General features: G+C 49.1%; 1 protein-coding gene across 2 annotated transcripts in view; it reads right to left on the bottom strand.

The window, feature by feature from the left end:
* Positions 1 to 17,551, bottom strand: part of LOC148479148 (sodium- and chloride-dependent betaine transporter-like) — a 43,367-nt gene that overhangs the window by 21,920 nt on the left and 3,896 nt on the right. For both annotated transcript variants that reach the window (XM_088454885.1, XM_088454886.1), the window contains exon 2: positions 5,123 to 5,337. In XM_088454885.1, coding sequence (XP_088311011.1) covers positions 5,123 to 5,333 — 211 coding nt within the window. In that variant the 5' untranslated portion in view covers positions 5,334 to 5,337. The remainder of the gene's footprint in view (positions 1 to 5,122; positions 5,338 to 17,551) is intronic.

The raw sequence follows: 17,551 nt of genomic DNA, 5'->3' as shown, positions 1-17,551 counted from the left end.
AGTAAGGTGATCTGGGCACTGCTCGCTGGTTAGTCTGTAGGTTAGTTCCACGCGTCAGTAAGGTGATCTGGGCACTGCTCGCTGGTTAGTCTGTAGGTTAGTTCCACGCATCAGTAAGGTGATCTGGGCACTGCTCGCTGGTTAGTCTGTAGGTTAGTTCCACGCGTCAGTAAGGTGATCTGGGCACTGCTCGCTGGTTAGTCTGTAGGTTAGTTCCACGCGTCAGTAAGGTGATCTGGGCACTGCTCGCTGGTTAGTCTGTAGGAAGGTTAGTTCCACGCGTCAGTAAGGTGATCTGGGCACTGCTCGCTGGTTAGTCTGTAGGAAGGTTAGTTCCATGCGTCAGTAAGGTGATCTGGGCACTGCTCGCTGGTTAGTCTGTAGGAAGGTTAGTTCCACGCGTCAGTAAGGTGATCTGGGCACTGCTCGCTGGTTAGTCTGTAAGAAGGTTAGTTCCACGCGTCAGTAAGGTGATCTGGGCACTGCTCGCTGGTTAGTCTGTAGGAAGGTTAGTTCCACGCGTCAGTAAGGTGATCTGGGCACTGCTCGCTGGTTAGTCTGTAGGAAGGTTAGTTCCACGCGTCAGTAAGGTGATCTGGGCACTGCTCACTGGTTAGTCTGTAGGAAGGTTAGTTCCACGCGTCAGTAAGGTGATCTGGGCACTGCTCGCTGGTTAGTCTGTAGGAAGGTTAGTTCCACGCGTCAGTAAGGTGATCTGGGCACTGCTCGCTGGTTAGTCTGTAGGAAGGTTAGTTCCACGCGTCAGTAAGGTGATCTGGGGGGAAGCAGTCGGACGAAATGCCGACCGCCGGCTTCCCGAATGTCTAATCCCAGCAAGTGTCTAATGACAGGCATCGAAATCCCGGGCTCCCGGGGGGGACTTAGGGATGGGCACCCCCCTGGGAGGTTAGGGGTAGGCTAGGGAAAGGGGGGTTAGGATTAGGCACCCACCGGGGGGGGGAGGTTATGGTTAGGCACCCCCTCGGGAGGGTTAGGTTTAGGTAGCGGGGAAGGGGGGGTTAGGTTTAGGCACTTAGTGGGGGATTAGAGTTAGGCACTTGAGGGGGGGGGGAGGTTAGGGTTAGGCACCCCTAAGGGAGGGTAAGGGTTAGGGGGGGAATTAGGTTAGCATACTTACCTTAATGGACGATCAAGATTTCCACCTTTGCCGGGCTGCCGCTGTCGGGATTACAACCATACTGATTCCGATCTGGGCACTGCCCGCTGTGCACTTTTCACCGAAGGAGTTAAAACCAGCCCCCGTTCCACAGCGCTTCTCTCCTGGCTCAGATCTGTTTGTTGTTTGGCTCTGACTCCTGTCTGTATTCTCTCAGTGACCAAACTTACTTGTTATATATCACAAAGAGTAATACAGACAGCCGGATAATAGCTTCTGTACTTTTATGCTCCATGTGCATTCTTTACTTTATGACTCTCCCAGGGGGAGATGTACTAAGCCTTGGAAAGAGATAAAAGTACCAACCAATCAGCTCCTGTCATTTTTCAAACCGCCTGTAACATGACAGGTAGAAGCTGACTGGTTGGTACTTTATCTCTCTCCAAGACTTCGTACTGTGGTTCTCATACTCTGTCCTCAGGACCCCACACAGTTCACATTTTCCAGGTCACCCAGCAGGTGCACAGGTGTAGTCACTACTCACTGACACGTTACAAGATCCACAGGTGGAGCTAATTATTTCAATTGTGATTCTGAGAGGAGACCTGGAAAACATGCACTGTTTGGGGTCCTGAGGACAGAGTTTGAGAACCTGTGACTTAGGACATCTCCCCCCAGTCACTATGCATGTTAATGTGTGTACTCCCATCTAATAATGACAGAGTGCCTGATTCTAAATCGGACACAAATCCAAATGCTGACGGATTTCTGAAGACTGCGCATACGCCGCAAAAAGCGATCTATCCGCCGACGGATCATTTTTCCTGTCAAATGGGCATTTCTGGGCAACAATCGGGCTTCTACCATGCTGGCCACCCAACTGCGCCAGATGCATCTCATGGAAGAGTCATGGGAGTGTTGGCAGACTTCTGCGCTTGCTTGTAGCGTGCGGACACCGATAGGACGCCTGTTCCAGACATCTCTTCTGCCCCCAAACATGGGCACTAATGACGACGATTGCAGAAGGGGAAACGGTGGATGGCCTGGACCTTTCTCCATGAGGATGGATGGATATTCAACACAGACGAGCGGATACTCAATTTAGCGTACGGTAGCAAGCTGGCCGCTGCGGCAGCACGGAACAGCCGCTGCAGTTGCGACAGACTTGGTATCAGACCCAGTGTGCTTACCTAGACGGTAGGCCAGCGTTGTCACCGGTCCAGCTCATTAGATACAACAAGGCTCAGAAACTCAACAGCGCCCCCAGAAGGCTAAAGGAGTGTTTGTGACTAGCTGCAAGGATTATTCATGGAACAGTGAAAGTAGCGCGGCTGGTTATAATAATACAGATCACTCAATCACAGTTGGTATTATCATCATTATTATTATTAACAGTTATTTATATAGTGCCAGCAATATTCCGTTGCACTTTACAATTGGGAACAAGCGGTAATACAACAAGACTGGGTAATATCAGACAAACATAGAGGTAAGAGTACAGTGCAATACTCTGCAGGCCTCAGTATAAAATATATAAGGGGTACTTTTCCAGAAAGGTATCTGAGGTCATAGATGATCTACTGTAGTGTACTGGTCACTATACAGACATCTGTAGCACCAGGATATCGCTGCCAGCAGGGGCGTAACTAAGAGTTTCCAGGCCCCATAGCAAAAGTTTGTAAGGGCCCCAATGGTGAAAAGTGTATATAACGTAACCTGTAGCTCTGGAGCCCATAACAGCTGTACTCCTTACACCGATGGTAGTTACGCCCATGGCTACAAGCATGATGTCCTCTAGGTTATAGGCATGAAAAGCCAGGGTGCGTTGCTCTTACATTGCGCTGCAGGCTCCAATGTTTTCCCAACCACCCAAAAAGCATTCACACCCCCTGATAGACTGATGCCTGATAGAGAAGTGGGAGTGGACGCTGCATTGTGTGGGCTCAGTGCTAATACACAAGACTTGTTATTTATCTGGGGAAAGCAGCCATGACATGCTCCCCCCAATCCTCCAACCCCCTACCCCACCCCCCCCTGCTCCCCACTCTTCTGCATTAACCTCTTCAGCGCCGGAGGGACGCTGTTCGCACTGTCTACGGAGTGAAACCAAGTGACTGACAGCTTCTCCAGCCGGGAAGGAGTTAAAAGAGCCCGTCTCTACCTCCAGAAAAGAACAGTCCTCAAAGCAGCGGAAATGTCTAACAAAACAGCCTGTGAAATGATCCGGACGTCCTTTCTTCTCCATAACGAAGTGTGAAGAGAGCGCGGACTCCCTGCAGTCACATACAGGGGACCACAGACACTTTCTCTCAGATCCCCCCTCCCCAATGCCCAACCTATACATCCGCGATCTTCCCTGCCAGCCCCGACAGAGCAATGGGTTAATTAATTATGTATCCCGCTGCCTGATGAAGGGTGATTAATAGCCCCTGTAAATAAGTTGTACGCCCCCCCGGGGCCAGCCGCCCTCGACCCTGGCAATGACTTCAATGGATGACAAATGCTGGGAAATCTCCCAGTGCCTCCAGTACGAATGTAGACCTCTCCAGTTCGAGATGCCATTATCCCCCTGGAATCTGTCCCCTACAGGGGAACGAAATACACAAACTTTTGTGAAAATGTTGTGTATTGGTGGTACAATGTTTACCAGCAATGCCAATTTATCATCGCGTTTAATGTACAGCTCATTCTGCAGGCCCAAAGCAGTCACATGACCAGTGTGGCGCTCAGCAATACCGTCCAGGGAATGACTGTGTTCCTGTGAGATTGTTTTCCCAAATGCACCGCCCCGGCTTCTCCATAAACTCTCCCCCCACTGATGTTCACATAGAAATATTCAAATAACTCAGTCCAGGGAGATCAAGGGACTCTAACTGAAGTGGAAACCTTGCACACTGAGCCATGTGGGAGGTGGGGGAGCTGATACTGGGCTGCATTGGGTGCTGGATTCCCGGTAGATGAAGCCTGAATGATGTTTAGCTCACCTAGGTCTCCCCATTCAACCTCCATCCCGGCCTTGTAGCTGTCCAAGGTCCCAATCTCACTGAGAGGCCTATTTCAGAGGCGGACACAGTGTCCATGACAGGTGGAAGCGGCCAATGTTTCCAGCCTGCGCATGAATCAGAGACACACTGCGCAAAACCAATGGTTATCTTCACGGGACGCAGGAGCGAATTTGGACGCAGAGAGGTGGAATTTTTGTGGGCGTTTTTTGGGTGGTGGCTGGCCAGACGCGGGCGTGGCGGCGACTGCGACTTTCTCCACAGTTTCACTGATCCAAGCGGCCACGTGCGGATGGACATTCTGCACCTCCATAAGGCTAGTGCAGTGTTCGATGGTGCGACTTTTTAAGCAAAGCGGCAGATTAGCGCCACAGCCGGTGGCTGGCCCGACGCAGTTGCGCTGTATAAAACGTACGCAGTCACGGCGGCATTAGTCGGCACCTCTATATCAGACCCCGAGGGGGAGATGTATCAAGCCTTTGAGAGAGATAAAGTGAAGTTGCTCATAACAACCGATCAGCTTCTGTCATTTTTACTAGCACAGCCTGCAACATGACAGTAGCTGATCGGTTGCTATGGGCAACTTCTCCACTTTATTTCTCTCCAAGATTTGATAAATCTCCCCCTCAGTACCGTACGTATGAAATAAATAAATGAAGATATTTCAGCACATATCCATTGTCTCTCTCTTGTATAAAATGAACTTGGATTTCGGATACTCTCCGCATGGTCAAATCTGCATTAGGCCCCTTAGTTGCAAGACCCTGGGTGGTATTTTTACTAAGCAGTGTTAGGAGACAGAGTGAAAAGAGATAAGGTACCAGCCAATCAGCTCCTAACTGCCATGTCACAGGCTGTGTTTGAAATTTGACAGGAGCTGATTGGCTGGCACCTTAGCTCCTTTCCCTTTGTCTCCTAACACTGCTTAGTAAATAGACCCCTGTGATGCCTCCACTGTACATGGGAATTTCCCAGCTGAAATGCAGTCTTAGTACATACTCACCCCCTCCATTTTTATAGCAGAGATAAGGAAACCTCCAGACGTTTCCGAGCCCAATGATTTCACCGGCAACAGACAGGATAAACTCCACTTTGTTCCCCCACTGTCCCCTTTCCACCATCTTTGTCTCCGTCTCTTGACCCGGCGTTGAGGCGCACAGGACGTCCGACTTTTCCGCTCCATTCCAGACCTCCTCGCACTTCTTCCGACCCATGGCCCTTCGGGTAAACAAGGAGGATGTTATTCAGAATCAGCTGCCACTCACTAATACGACACCAGCAGCAGCACGATGGGCTGAATTGAGCCATTCATTGCTGGCAGCGGCCGGGTGCTGCAGGGCGAGAATCAGGGGGTTATAGGGAATATTATAGGAGGAGATGACAATATTATAGATACTGTGGAATGTGTAACAATGTGTCTGTATTGCGAATCTGCCTGCAGTGGATGGGATTATATAGGTAAAAGTACAACAATCTCCATTCGTTGTACCAAAAATATAGGCCTAGAACTTTGTATCTTTAATAGACAGACGCAAAGTCAGTAGCTGCAGTTTTGCATCATATTTAGGAGGTAACGTCTCCATCTGCTTTACTGTTTGCTGTCATTTTCGGAATTCATCTGAGCTTAATTATACAATCAATTATGTCATCTCAGACCCCCAATAACCTACCCTCCAACATGACCCGTTACACCCGCTACAAAATGCTCTGCTCCTGGACTCCCCACCTAATGTATGATTGCAGACACATGTGTTGAACTAGGTAACTGATGAGACACTGTGTGCCCTGTGCACAGACTGCTATGTAACCTCTCCTATTCACCCACCACTCACACCAATGTCACTGTGTGCCCTGTGCACAGACTGCTATGTAACCTCTCCTATTCACCCACCTCTCACAGACTGCTATGTAACCTCTCCTATTCACCCACCTCTCACACCAATGTCACTGTGTGTCCTGTGCACAGACTGCTATGTAACCTCTCCTATTCACCCACCACTCACACCAATGTCACTGTGTGCCCTGTGCACAGACTGCTATGTAACCTCTCCTATTCACTCACCACTCACACCAATGTCACTGTGTGTCCTGTGCATAGACTTCTATGAAGCCTATACTATTCACCCACCTCTCATACCAATGTCACTGTGTGTCCTGTGCACAGACTGCTATGTAACCTATCATATTCACCCACCACTCACACCAATGTCACTGTGTGCCCTGTGCACAGACTGCTATGTAACCTCTCCTATTCACCCACCTCTCACACCAATGTCACTGTGTGCCCTGTGCACAGACTGCTATGTAACCTCTCCTATTCACCCACCTCTCACACCAATGTCACTGTGTGCCCTGTGCACAGACTATGTAACCTCTCCTATTCACCCACCTCTCACACCAATGTCACTGTGTGCCCTGTGCACAGACTGCTATGTAACCTCCTATTCACCCACCACTCACAACAATGTCACTGTGTGCCCTGTGCACAGACTGCTATGTAACCTCTCTTATTCATCCACCACTCACACCAATGTCACTGTGTGCCCTGTGCACAGACTGCTATGTAACCTCTCCTATTCACCCACCTCTCACACCTATGTCACTGTGTGCCCTGTGCACAGACTGCTATGTAACCTCTCCTATTCACCCACCTCTCACACCAATGTCACTGTGTGTCCTGTGCACAGACTGCTATGTAACCTCTCCTATTCACCCACCACTCACACCAATGTCACTGTGTGCCCTGTGCACAGACTGCTATGTAACCTCTCCTCTTCACCCACCACTCACACCAATGTCACTGTGTGTCCTGTGCACAGACTGCTATGTAACCTCTCCTATTCACCCACCACTCACACCAATGTCACTGTGTGTCCTGTGCATAGACTTCTATGTAGCCTATACTATTCACCCACCTCTCATACCAATGTCACTGTGTGTCCTGTGCACAGACTGCTATGTAACCTATCATATTCACCCAACACTCACACCAATGTCACTGTGTGCCCTGTGCACAGACTGCTATGTAACCTCTCCTATTCACCCACCTCTCACAGACTGCTATGTAACCTCTCCTATTCACCCACCTCTCACACCAATGTCGCTGTGTGCCCTGTGCACAGACTGCTATGTAACCTCTCCTATTCACCCACCACTCACACCAATGTCGCTGTGTGCCCTGTGCACAGACTGCTATGTAACCATTCCTATTCACCCACCTCTCACACCAATGTCACTGTGTGCCCTGTGCACAGACTATGTAACCTCTCCTATTCACCCACCACTCACACCAATGTCACTGTGTGCCCTGTGCACAGACTGCTATGTAACCTCTCCTATTCACCCACCTCTCACACGAATGTCACTGTGTGCCCTGTACACAAACTGCTATGTAACCTATCCTATTCACCCACCTCTCACACCAATGTCACTGTGTGTCCTGTGCACAGACTGCTATGTAACTTCTCCTATTCACCCACCTCTCACAGACTGCTATGTAACCTCTCCTATTCACCCACCTCTCACAGACTGATATGTAACCTCTCCTATTCACCCACCTCTCACACCAATGTCACTGTGTGCCCTGTGCACAGACTGCTATGTAACCTCTCCTATTCACCCACCTCTCACAGACTGCTATGTAACCTCTCCTATTCACCCACCTCTCACACCAATGTCACTGTGTGCCCTGTGCACAGACTGCTATGTAACCTCTCCTATTCACCCACCACTCACAGACTGCTATGTAACCTCTCCTATTCACCCACCTCTCACACCAATGTCACTGTGTGCCCTGTGCACAGACTGCTATGTAACCTCTCCTATTCACCCACCTCTCACACCAATGTCACTGTGTGTCCTGTGCACAGACTGCTATGTAACCTCTCCTATTCACCCACCACTCACACCAATGTCACTGTGTGCCCTGTGCACAGACTGCTATGTAACCTCTCCTCTTCACCCACCACTCACACCAATGTCACTGTGTGTCCTGTGCACAGACTGCTATGTAACCTCTCCTATTCACCCACCACTCACACCAATGTCACTGTGTGCCCTGTGCACAGACTGCTATGTAACCTCTCCTATTCACCCACCACTCACACCAATGTCACTGTGTGTCCTGTGCACAGACTTCTATGAAGCCTATACTATTCACCCACCTCTCATACCAATGTCACTGTGTGTCCTGTGCACAGACTGCTATGTAACCTATCATATTCACCCACCACTCACACCAATGTCACTGTGTGCCCTGTGCACAGACTGCTATGTAACCTCTCCTATTCACCCACCTCTCACACCAATGTCACTGTGTGCCCTGTGCACAGACTGCTATGTAACCTCTCCTATTCACCCACCTCTCACACCAATGTCACTGTGTGCCCTGTGCACAGACTATGTAACCTCTCCTATTCACCCACCTCTCACACCTATGTCACTGTGTGTCCTGTGCATAGACTTCTATGTAGCCTATACTATTCACCCACCTCTCATACCAATGTCACTGTGTGTCCTGTGCACAGACTGCTATGTAACCTATCATATTCACCCACCACTCACACCAATGTCACTGTGTGCCCTGTGCACAGACTGCTATGTAACCTCTCCTATTCACCCACCTCTCACACCAATGTCACTGTGTGTCCTGTGCACAGACTGCTATGTAACCTCTCCTATTCACCCACCACTCACACCAATGTCACTGTGTGCCCTGTGCACAGATTGCTATGTAACCTCTCCTCTTCACCCACCACTCACACCAATGTCACTGTGTGTCCTGTGCACAGACTGCTATGTAACCTCTCCTATTCACCCACCACTCACACCAATGTCACTGTTTGCCCTGTGCACAGACTGCTATGTAACCTCTCCTATTCACCCACCACTCACACCAATGTCACTGTGTGTCCTGTGCATAGACTTCTATGTAGCCTATACTATTCACCCACCTCTCATACCAATGTCACTGTGTGTCCTGTGCACAGACTGCTATGTAACCTATCATATTCACCCACCACTCACACCAATGTCACTGTGTGCCCTGTGCACAGACTGCTATGTAACCTCTCCTATTCACCCACCTCTCACAGACTGCTATGTAACCTCTCCTATTCACCACCTCTCACACCAATGTCGCTGTGTGCCCTGTGCACAGACTGCTATGTAACCTCTCCTATTCACCCACCACTCACACCAATGTCGCTGTGTGCCCTGTGCACAGACTGCTATGTAACCTCTCCTATTCACCCACCTCTCACACCAATGTCACTGTGTGCCCTGTGCACAGACTATGTAACCTCTCCTATTCACCCACCACTCACACCAATGTCACTGTGTGCCCTGTGCACAGACTGCTATGTAACCTCTCCTATTCACCCACCTCTCACACCAATGTCACTGTGTGCCCTGTACACAAACTGCTATGTAACCTATCCTATTCACCCACCTCTCACACCAATGTCACTGTGTGTCCTGTGCACAGACTGCTATGTAACTTCTCCTATTCACCCACCTCTCACACCTATGTCACTGTGTGCCCTGTGCACAGACTGCTATGTAACCTCTCCTATTCACCCACCTCTCACACCTATGTCACTGTGTGCCCTGTGCACAGACAGCTATGTAACCTCTCCTATTCACCCACCTCTCACACCAATGTCACTGTGTGTCCTGTGCACATACTGCTATGTAACCTCTCTTATTCACCCACCACTCACACCAATGTCACTGTGTGCCCTGTGCACAGACTGCTATGTAACCTCTCCTATTCACCCACCACTCACACCAATGTCACTGTGTGTCCTGTGCATAGACTTCTATGTAGCCTATACTATTCACCCACCTCTCATACCAATGTCACTGTGTGCCCTGTGCACAGACTGCTATGTAACCTCTCCTATTCACCCACCTCTCACACCAATGTCACTGTGTGCCCTGTGCACAGACTGCTATGTAACCTCTCCTATTCACCCACCTCTCACACCAATGTCACTGTGTGCCCTGTGCACAGACTGCTATGTAACCTCTCTTATTCACCCACCACTCACACCAGTGTCACTGTGTGCCCTGTGCACAGACTGCTATGTAACCTCTCTTATTCACCCACCACTCACACCAATGTCACTGTGTGCCCTGTGCACAGACTGCTATGTAACCTCTCCTATTCACCCACCACTCACACCAATGTCACTGTGTGCCCTGTGCACAGACTGCTATGTAACCTATCCTATTCACCCACCTCTCACACCAATGTCACTGTGTGTCCTGTGCACAGACTGCTATGTAACCTCTCCTATTCACCCACCTCTCACACCTATGTCACTGTGTGCCCTGTGCACAGACTGCTATGTAACCTCTCCTATTCACCCACCTCTCACACCTATGTCACTGTGTGCCCTGTGCACAGACTATGTAACCTCTCCTATTCACCCACCTCTCACACCAATGTCACTGTGTGCCCTGTGCACAGACTGCTATGTAACCTCCTATTCACCCACCACTCACACCAATGTCACTGTGTGCCCTGTGCACAGACTGCTATGTAACCTCTCCTATTCACTCACCACTCACACCAATGTCACTGTGTGTCCTGTGCATAGACTTCTATGTAGCCTATACTATTCACCCACCTCTCATACCAATGTCACTGTGTGTCCTGTGCACAGACTGCTATGTAACCTATCATATTCACCCACCACTCACACCAATGTCACTGTGTGCCCTGTGCACAGACTGCTATGTAACCTCTCCTATTCACCCACCTCTCACACCAATGTCACTGTGTGCCCTGTGCACAGACTGCTATGTAACCTCTCCTATTCACCCACCTCTCACACCAATGTCACTGTGTGCCCTGTGCACAGACTATGTAACCTCTCCTATTCACCCACCTCTCACACCAATGTCACTGTGTGCCCTGTGCACAGACTGCTATGTAACCTCCTATTCACCCACCACTCACACCAATGTCACTGTGTGCCCTGTGCACAGACTGCTATGTAACCTCTCTTATTCACCCACCACTCACACCAATGTCACTGTGTGCCCTGTGCACAGACTGCTATGTAACCTCTCCTATTCACCCACCACTCACACCAATGTCACTGTGTGCCCTGTGCACAGACTGCTATGTAACCTCTCCTATTCACCCACCTCTCACACCAATGTCAGTGTGTGTCCTGTGCACAGACTGCTATGTAACCTCTCCTATTCACCCACCTCTCACACCAATGTCACTGTGTGCCCTGTGCACAGACTGCTATGTAGCCTATCCTATTCATCCACCACTCACACCTATGTCACTGTGTGCCCTGTGCTCAGACTGCTATGTAACCTCTCCTATTCACCCACCACTCACACCAACGTCACTGTGTGCCCTGTGCACAGACTGCTATGTAGCGTATCCTATTCACCCACCACTCACACCAATGTCACTGTGTGCCCTGTGCACAGACTGCTATGTAACCTCTCCTATTCACCCACCTCTCACACCAATGTCACTGTGTGCCCTGTGCACAGACTATGTAGCCTATCCTATTCACCCACCACTCACACCAATGTCACTGTGTGCCCTGTGCACAGACTGCTATGTAACCTATCCTATTCACCCACCACTCATCACTGTGTGCCCTGTGCACAGACTGCTATGTATCCTATCCTATTCACCCACCACTCACACCAATGTCACTGTGTGCCCTGTGCACAGACTGCTATGTAGCGTATCCTATTCATGTGACTGCAGGCCCAAAGCACCTCTCCCCCCACCACTTACCGGCCACGTGCATTGTGCCACACCTATCTCACCAATGTCACTGTGTGCCCTGTGCACAGACTGCTATGTAGCCTATCCTATTCATGTGACCACTGGGCCACAGCACCTCTCCCCCCGCCACTTACTGGCCACGTGCATGATACCGCACCACTCACACCAATGGCACTGTGTGCCCTGTGCACAGACTGCTATGTAGCCTATCCTATTCATGTGACCGCCAGCCCAAAGCACCTCTCCCCCCACCACTTACTGGCCGCGTGCATGTGGCCACACCTATCTCACCAATGTCACTGTGTGCCCTGTGCACAGACTGCTATGTAGCGTATCCTATTCATGTGACTGCAGGCCCAAAGCACCTCTCCCCCCACCACTTACTGGCCACGTGCATGTGGCCACACCTATCTCACCAATGTCACTGTGTGTCCTGTGCACAGACTGCTATGTAACCTGTCCTATTCATGTGACCACGGGGCCACAGCACCTCTCCCCCCACCACTTACTGGCCGCGTGCATGTGGCCACACCTATCTCACCAATGTCACTGTGTGTCCTGTGCACAGACTGCTATGTATCCTATCCTATTCACCCACCACTCACACCAATGTCACTGTGTGCCCTGTGCACAGACTGCTATGTAGCGTATCCTATTCATGTGACTGCAGGCCCAAAGCACCTCTCCCCCCACCACTTACCGGCCACGTGCATTGTGCCACACCTATCTCACCAATGTCACTGTGTGCCCTGTGCACAGACTGCTATGTAGCCTATCCTATTCATGTGACCACTGGGCCACAGCACTTCTCCCCCCGCCACTTACTGGCCACGTGCATGATACCGCACCACTCACACCAATGGCACTGTGTGCCCTGTGCACAGACTGCTATGTAGCCTATCCTATTCATGTGACCGCCAGCCCAAAGCACCTCTCCCCCCACCACTTACTGGCCGCGTGCATGTGGCCACACCTATCTCACCAATGTCACTGTGTGCCCTGTGCACAGACTGCTATGTAGCGTATCCTATTCATGTGACTGCAGGCCCAAAGCACCTCTCCCCCCACCACTTACTGGCCACGTGCATGTGGCCACACCTATCTCACCAATGTCACTGTGTGTCCTGTGCACAGACTGCTATGTAACCTGTCCTATTCATGTGACCACGGGGCCACAGCACCTCTCCCCCCACCACTTACTGGCCGCGTGCATGTGGCCACACCTATCTCACCAATGTCACTGTGTGTCCTGTGCACAGACTGCTATGTATCCTATCCTATTCACCCACCACTCACACCAATGTCACTGTGTGCCCTGTGCACAGACTGCTATGTAGCGTATCCTATTCATGTGACTGCAGGCCCAAAGCACCTCTCCCCCCACCACTTACCGGCCAAGTGCATTGTGCCACACCTATCTCACCAATGTCACTGTGTGCCCTGTGCACAGACTGCTATGTAACCTGTCCTATTCATGTGACCACGGGGCCACAGCACCTCTCCCCCCACCCCTTACCGGCCACGCGCATGGTGCCGCACCGCTTGCATTGATAAGGTCAATAAATGTTGTTTTTATTATTGCACAGCTTTTACTTGACGGATTGAGATATTACAAAGTGCAGGATATTTCTAGGAGTTTCCTCTACACAACGATTCAGTTTTCATGACAATCGGGTCAGTGCGTTTTTTTGCGACAACTTGGAACAAACAGACAGACAGACACAGGGTTCCTATTCTATTAGTATCGAGAAATGTATACTGTTTAGATTTGCCATTTACGAGGCGGCAGACAGGATGACCTGCACAATGTATCTAATTCTTCACATGGCAGATATTCTACAAAACTCCGCATGACCGCGGTCTCAGACGGGATGCACTTGCGGCGAAAGTACAAAATAAGGGGCCTATTTACTAAGCTGTGTTAGGAGATAAAGTGAAATGAGATAAGGCACCAGCCAATCAGCTCCCAACTGTCATCTCACTCATTTCACTGGGCTGTCTTTTTTAAAAAATATCAGGAGCTGATTGGCTGGTACCTTAACACGTTCACTATATCTCCTAACACAGCTTAGTAAATAGACCCCTTAATTTCTACTATGTCTCCTGCTTCCTACCATTGGATCACCCTTAATTAGTTTTGGGGGTTTCCATTTTTTCTCATTAGAAGCTCATTTAAATCTTAAATAAATAATGAGATTCATAATGGGGATATGGGGACCGTCTTTATTGCGTATATTACATTTGTACATCTTAATGTTTTTTATGTCATTGCTCTTCATGTGCCTGTACAGTTACACTTTCCCATATTCAGTGCATAAAGCGTCTCAGTAAATTATAGACTGATTCATTCATTAGGGGCCATAGAGCGAAGCAGATCATTTGTATGTACTGCGTTTAATGTTTACGTAGGGTATAGTTCTAAACCTTTAATGTAAGTGTTAATATACTGTGTTTGTAGTATTTATCTGCCCAGGTGTCCTCGTTATAACACACGACGGATCCATCATATAAAAACATCTTTCTATGGTGTTTTCTAATTTTTTTATTTTTTTTTCTGCCCACATGAAAAATCTCTTTTGAACCAAACTACACGATGCCAACAAAGACTCGCCACGGCCATTGTGTGAGCAGCACATTATATAGAGACCGTACAGGGCAAGAGCGTGACTCGCCATCAAAGGGGGAATATTGACAGACAATTCATCTGAACACAGAAACAAACCACATCAGAAGCATGTGACAATCAGCGTAACCCTCTGATCTAAGGCTAAACAGTGCCAACAGGCAACGACTATGTATGCCAGCCTGTTTCCCAGCGCCTGACTTCTGCACCGCAGGCTGTGTACTTCATGCATGCCTCCCTCCCAATATGTTATACAAGAAAAATCAGGACAAAGCAGCCCCCTCCCATGATCCAACTTAATGTAAGTTTGCTTAATGTTCAACTTTTCTTAGAACGTCTCTCATTTGTTTATGTAGGTTTCAGAAAAGTCCCTTTGATTGTAAGCTCTGCAGGCTAGGGGTACATCAGCCCCTGTTATAGGGATTTATCAAACCTTCTAAAGAGGACGAATGAGGAAACCAATCAGATCCTAGCTGCCATTTATCTGGTACGGTCTATACAATGATAGCTGCAAGCTAATTGGTTGCCTTGGGCCACACCTCTACATCCGCTATAGAAGGTTTGATCACCCTCCCCCTTAGGATGCTGATTGGCTGATATAATGGCTGAGCTTGTGCTTGGATGGTCTGTAGGACTACACCTATAATATCATCCCTGCACCACAGCCAGCGAGATGCGTCACCCCGACACATCCTGCCGCGTGGTGTCTTCTTCATTTACCTGATAGTCTTAACCCTGGGTGGTTCTTTATTACTGACACGTGTGGACATCGGTGCCAGCGGTTGTCCTGCAGGGTTCGCCAGTTTAGGACCACTTAACAAAAAATGTACAATGAAAATAAAATGCAATGTTGGATTTTGTAGGTTGTTAATTATAAAGCCACCCAGTTGTTTTATATATGTAGCTGCTTGAAGGTAGCACAAAGAGAGCCACAGATGGGTAATGCAGAGCTTTTTTTTTTTTTTAGCAGAGCTTAGAAAACCTGCGTCGTGTGTCAGAGTCTCCCTTCCAAACTGCAAAATAAACCTCAGCCTGTTTACAATTACACGGACCCAGCCCAAGATGGAAAACACATGCGTACTACAATGCCCAGCGCTGTTCATGTGTCTGTTTATCTGTTTTGTAGCTAATTCTGCTGAGTCCCACGTGTTCTGCGCTGCTGACACTGAGCAAATGCTCCGAATGCTCTGCAGGAACCAGATTTGCGCCAGATGCGCCCACAGGATTCCGGAGTGTGCCCCTGACTGTCCAATCACATCCCCTGCAACGGCGTAAATACCAGGGGGCAGAGGATGTGACTGCTGCCGGTACCCTACCTGATGATACCTTATGACTGACTGGCATGCTGAGACTTCTGGTTCCACAAGAGCAGGAAAGTCAAGGATTACCTAGACCTGCCTTATAAAATCAAGATACAGGGGTCTATTTTACTAAGCTGTGTTAGGAGATAAAGTGAACGGTGGTAAGGTACCAGCCAATCAGCTCCTAACTGCCATGTCACCATGGCTGTGTTTGAAAAATGACAGTTAGGAGCTGATTGGCTGGTACCTGATCACTGTTCACTTTATCTCCTAACACAGCTTAGTAAATAGACCCCACAGTATTTGTGTTAGAAATGTATTTCTGGTATGAAAGGTACTGGGGGAGGTGTATCAAGAGTGGAGAGGTGAACAAGGGGGTGTTTCCAATAGCAACCAATCAGCTTCTAGCTGCCATTTTATAGAATGTACATGATAAATGCTACCTCAAAGCTGATTGGTTGATATGGGCAACTTCTCCACTCTTGATACATCTCCCCCTAGGTCTTCAATTGTAATTTAGGCATCTTTGTAAGGTGGGGCCACCCTGACAGTCACACTTAGGGGCCTATTCATCATCAATTCATTTTTACAAAATCATCTGAAAATGAACATTTTCACCTGCAATTGTAAAAATTAAGTTATTGGGCCATTCATCAAGAAGGTAAAGCAGGAGATATCACAGATATACGCCCCATACACTAGTATCACAGATATCTCCTGCTTACCTTCCTCTCCTGGAATTGTCTGCTGTCCCCATACACTACTATCACAGATATCTCCTGCTTACCTTCCTTTTGCGGAATGGCCGCTGTCACCATACACTAGTATCACAGATATCTCCTGGTTACTTTCCTCTCCCGGAATGTCCCGCTGTCCCCATACATTAGTATCCCAGATATCTCCTGCTTACCTTCCTCTCCCGAAATGGCCTGCTGTCCCCATACACTACTATCACAGATATCTCCTGCTTACCTTCCTTTTGCGGAATGGCCGCTGTCCCCAAACACTAGTATCACAGATATCTCCTGCTTACCTTCCTCTCCCAGAATGGCCCGCTGTCACCATACACTAGTATCACAGATATCTCCTGGTTACTTTCCTCTCCCGGAATGGCCCACTGTCCCCATACACTAGTATCACAGATATCTCCTACTTACCTTCCTCTCCCAGAATGGCCCGCTGTCACCATACACTAGTATCACAGATATCTCCTGGTTACTTTCCTCTCCCGGAATGTCCCGCTGTCCCCATACTTTAGGATCCCAGATATCTCCTGCTTACCTTCCTCTCACAGAATGTCCCGCTGTCCTCATACACTAGTATCACAGATATCTCCTGCTTACCTTTCTCTCCCGCTGTCCCCATACACTAGTATCACAGATATCTCCTGCTTACCTTCCTCTCCCGCTGTCCCCATACACTAGTATCACAGATATCTCCTGCTTACCTTCCTCTTGTGGAATGGCCCGCTGTCCCCATACACTAGTATCACAGATATCTCCTGCTTACCTTCCTCTCCCGGAATGGCCCGCTGTCCCCATACACTAGTATCACAGATATCTCCTGCTTAGCTTCCTCTCCCTGAATGGCCCGCTGTCCCCATACACTAGTATCACAGATATCTCCTACTTACCTTTCTCTCCCGGAATGGCCCGCTGTCCCCATACACTAGTATCACAGTTATCTCCTGCTTACTTTCCTCTCCCGGAATGGCCGCTGTCCCCAAACACTACTATCACAGAT

Source organism: Taudactylus pleione, unplaced genomic scaffold (genome assembly GCF_031769625.1).
Source record: "Taudactylus pleione unplaced genomic scaffold, aTauple2 ptg000634l, whole genome shotgun sequence".
NCBI classification, from domain to species: Eukaryota; Metazoa; Chordata; class Amphibia; order Anura; family Myobatrachidae; genus Taudactylus; species Taudactylus pleione.
Note: the sequence above shows the minus strand (reverse complement) of the source record. Positions and strands in the feature narration are given on the sequence as shown.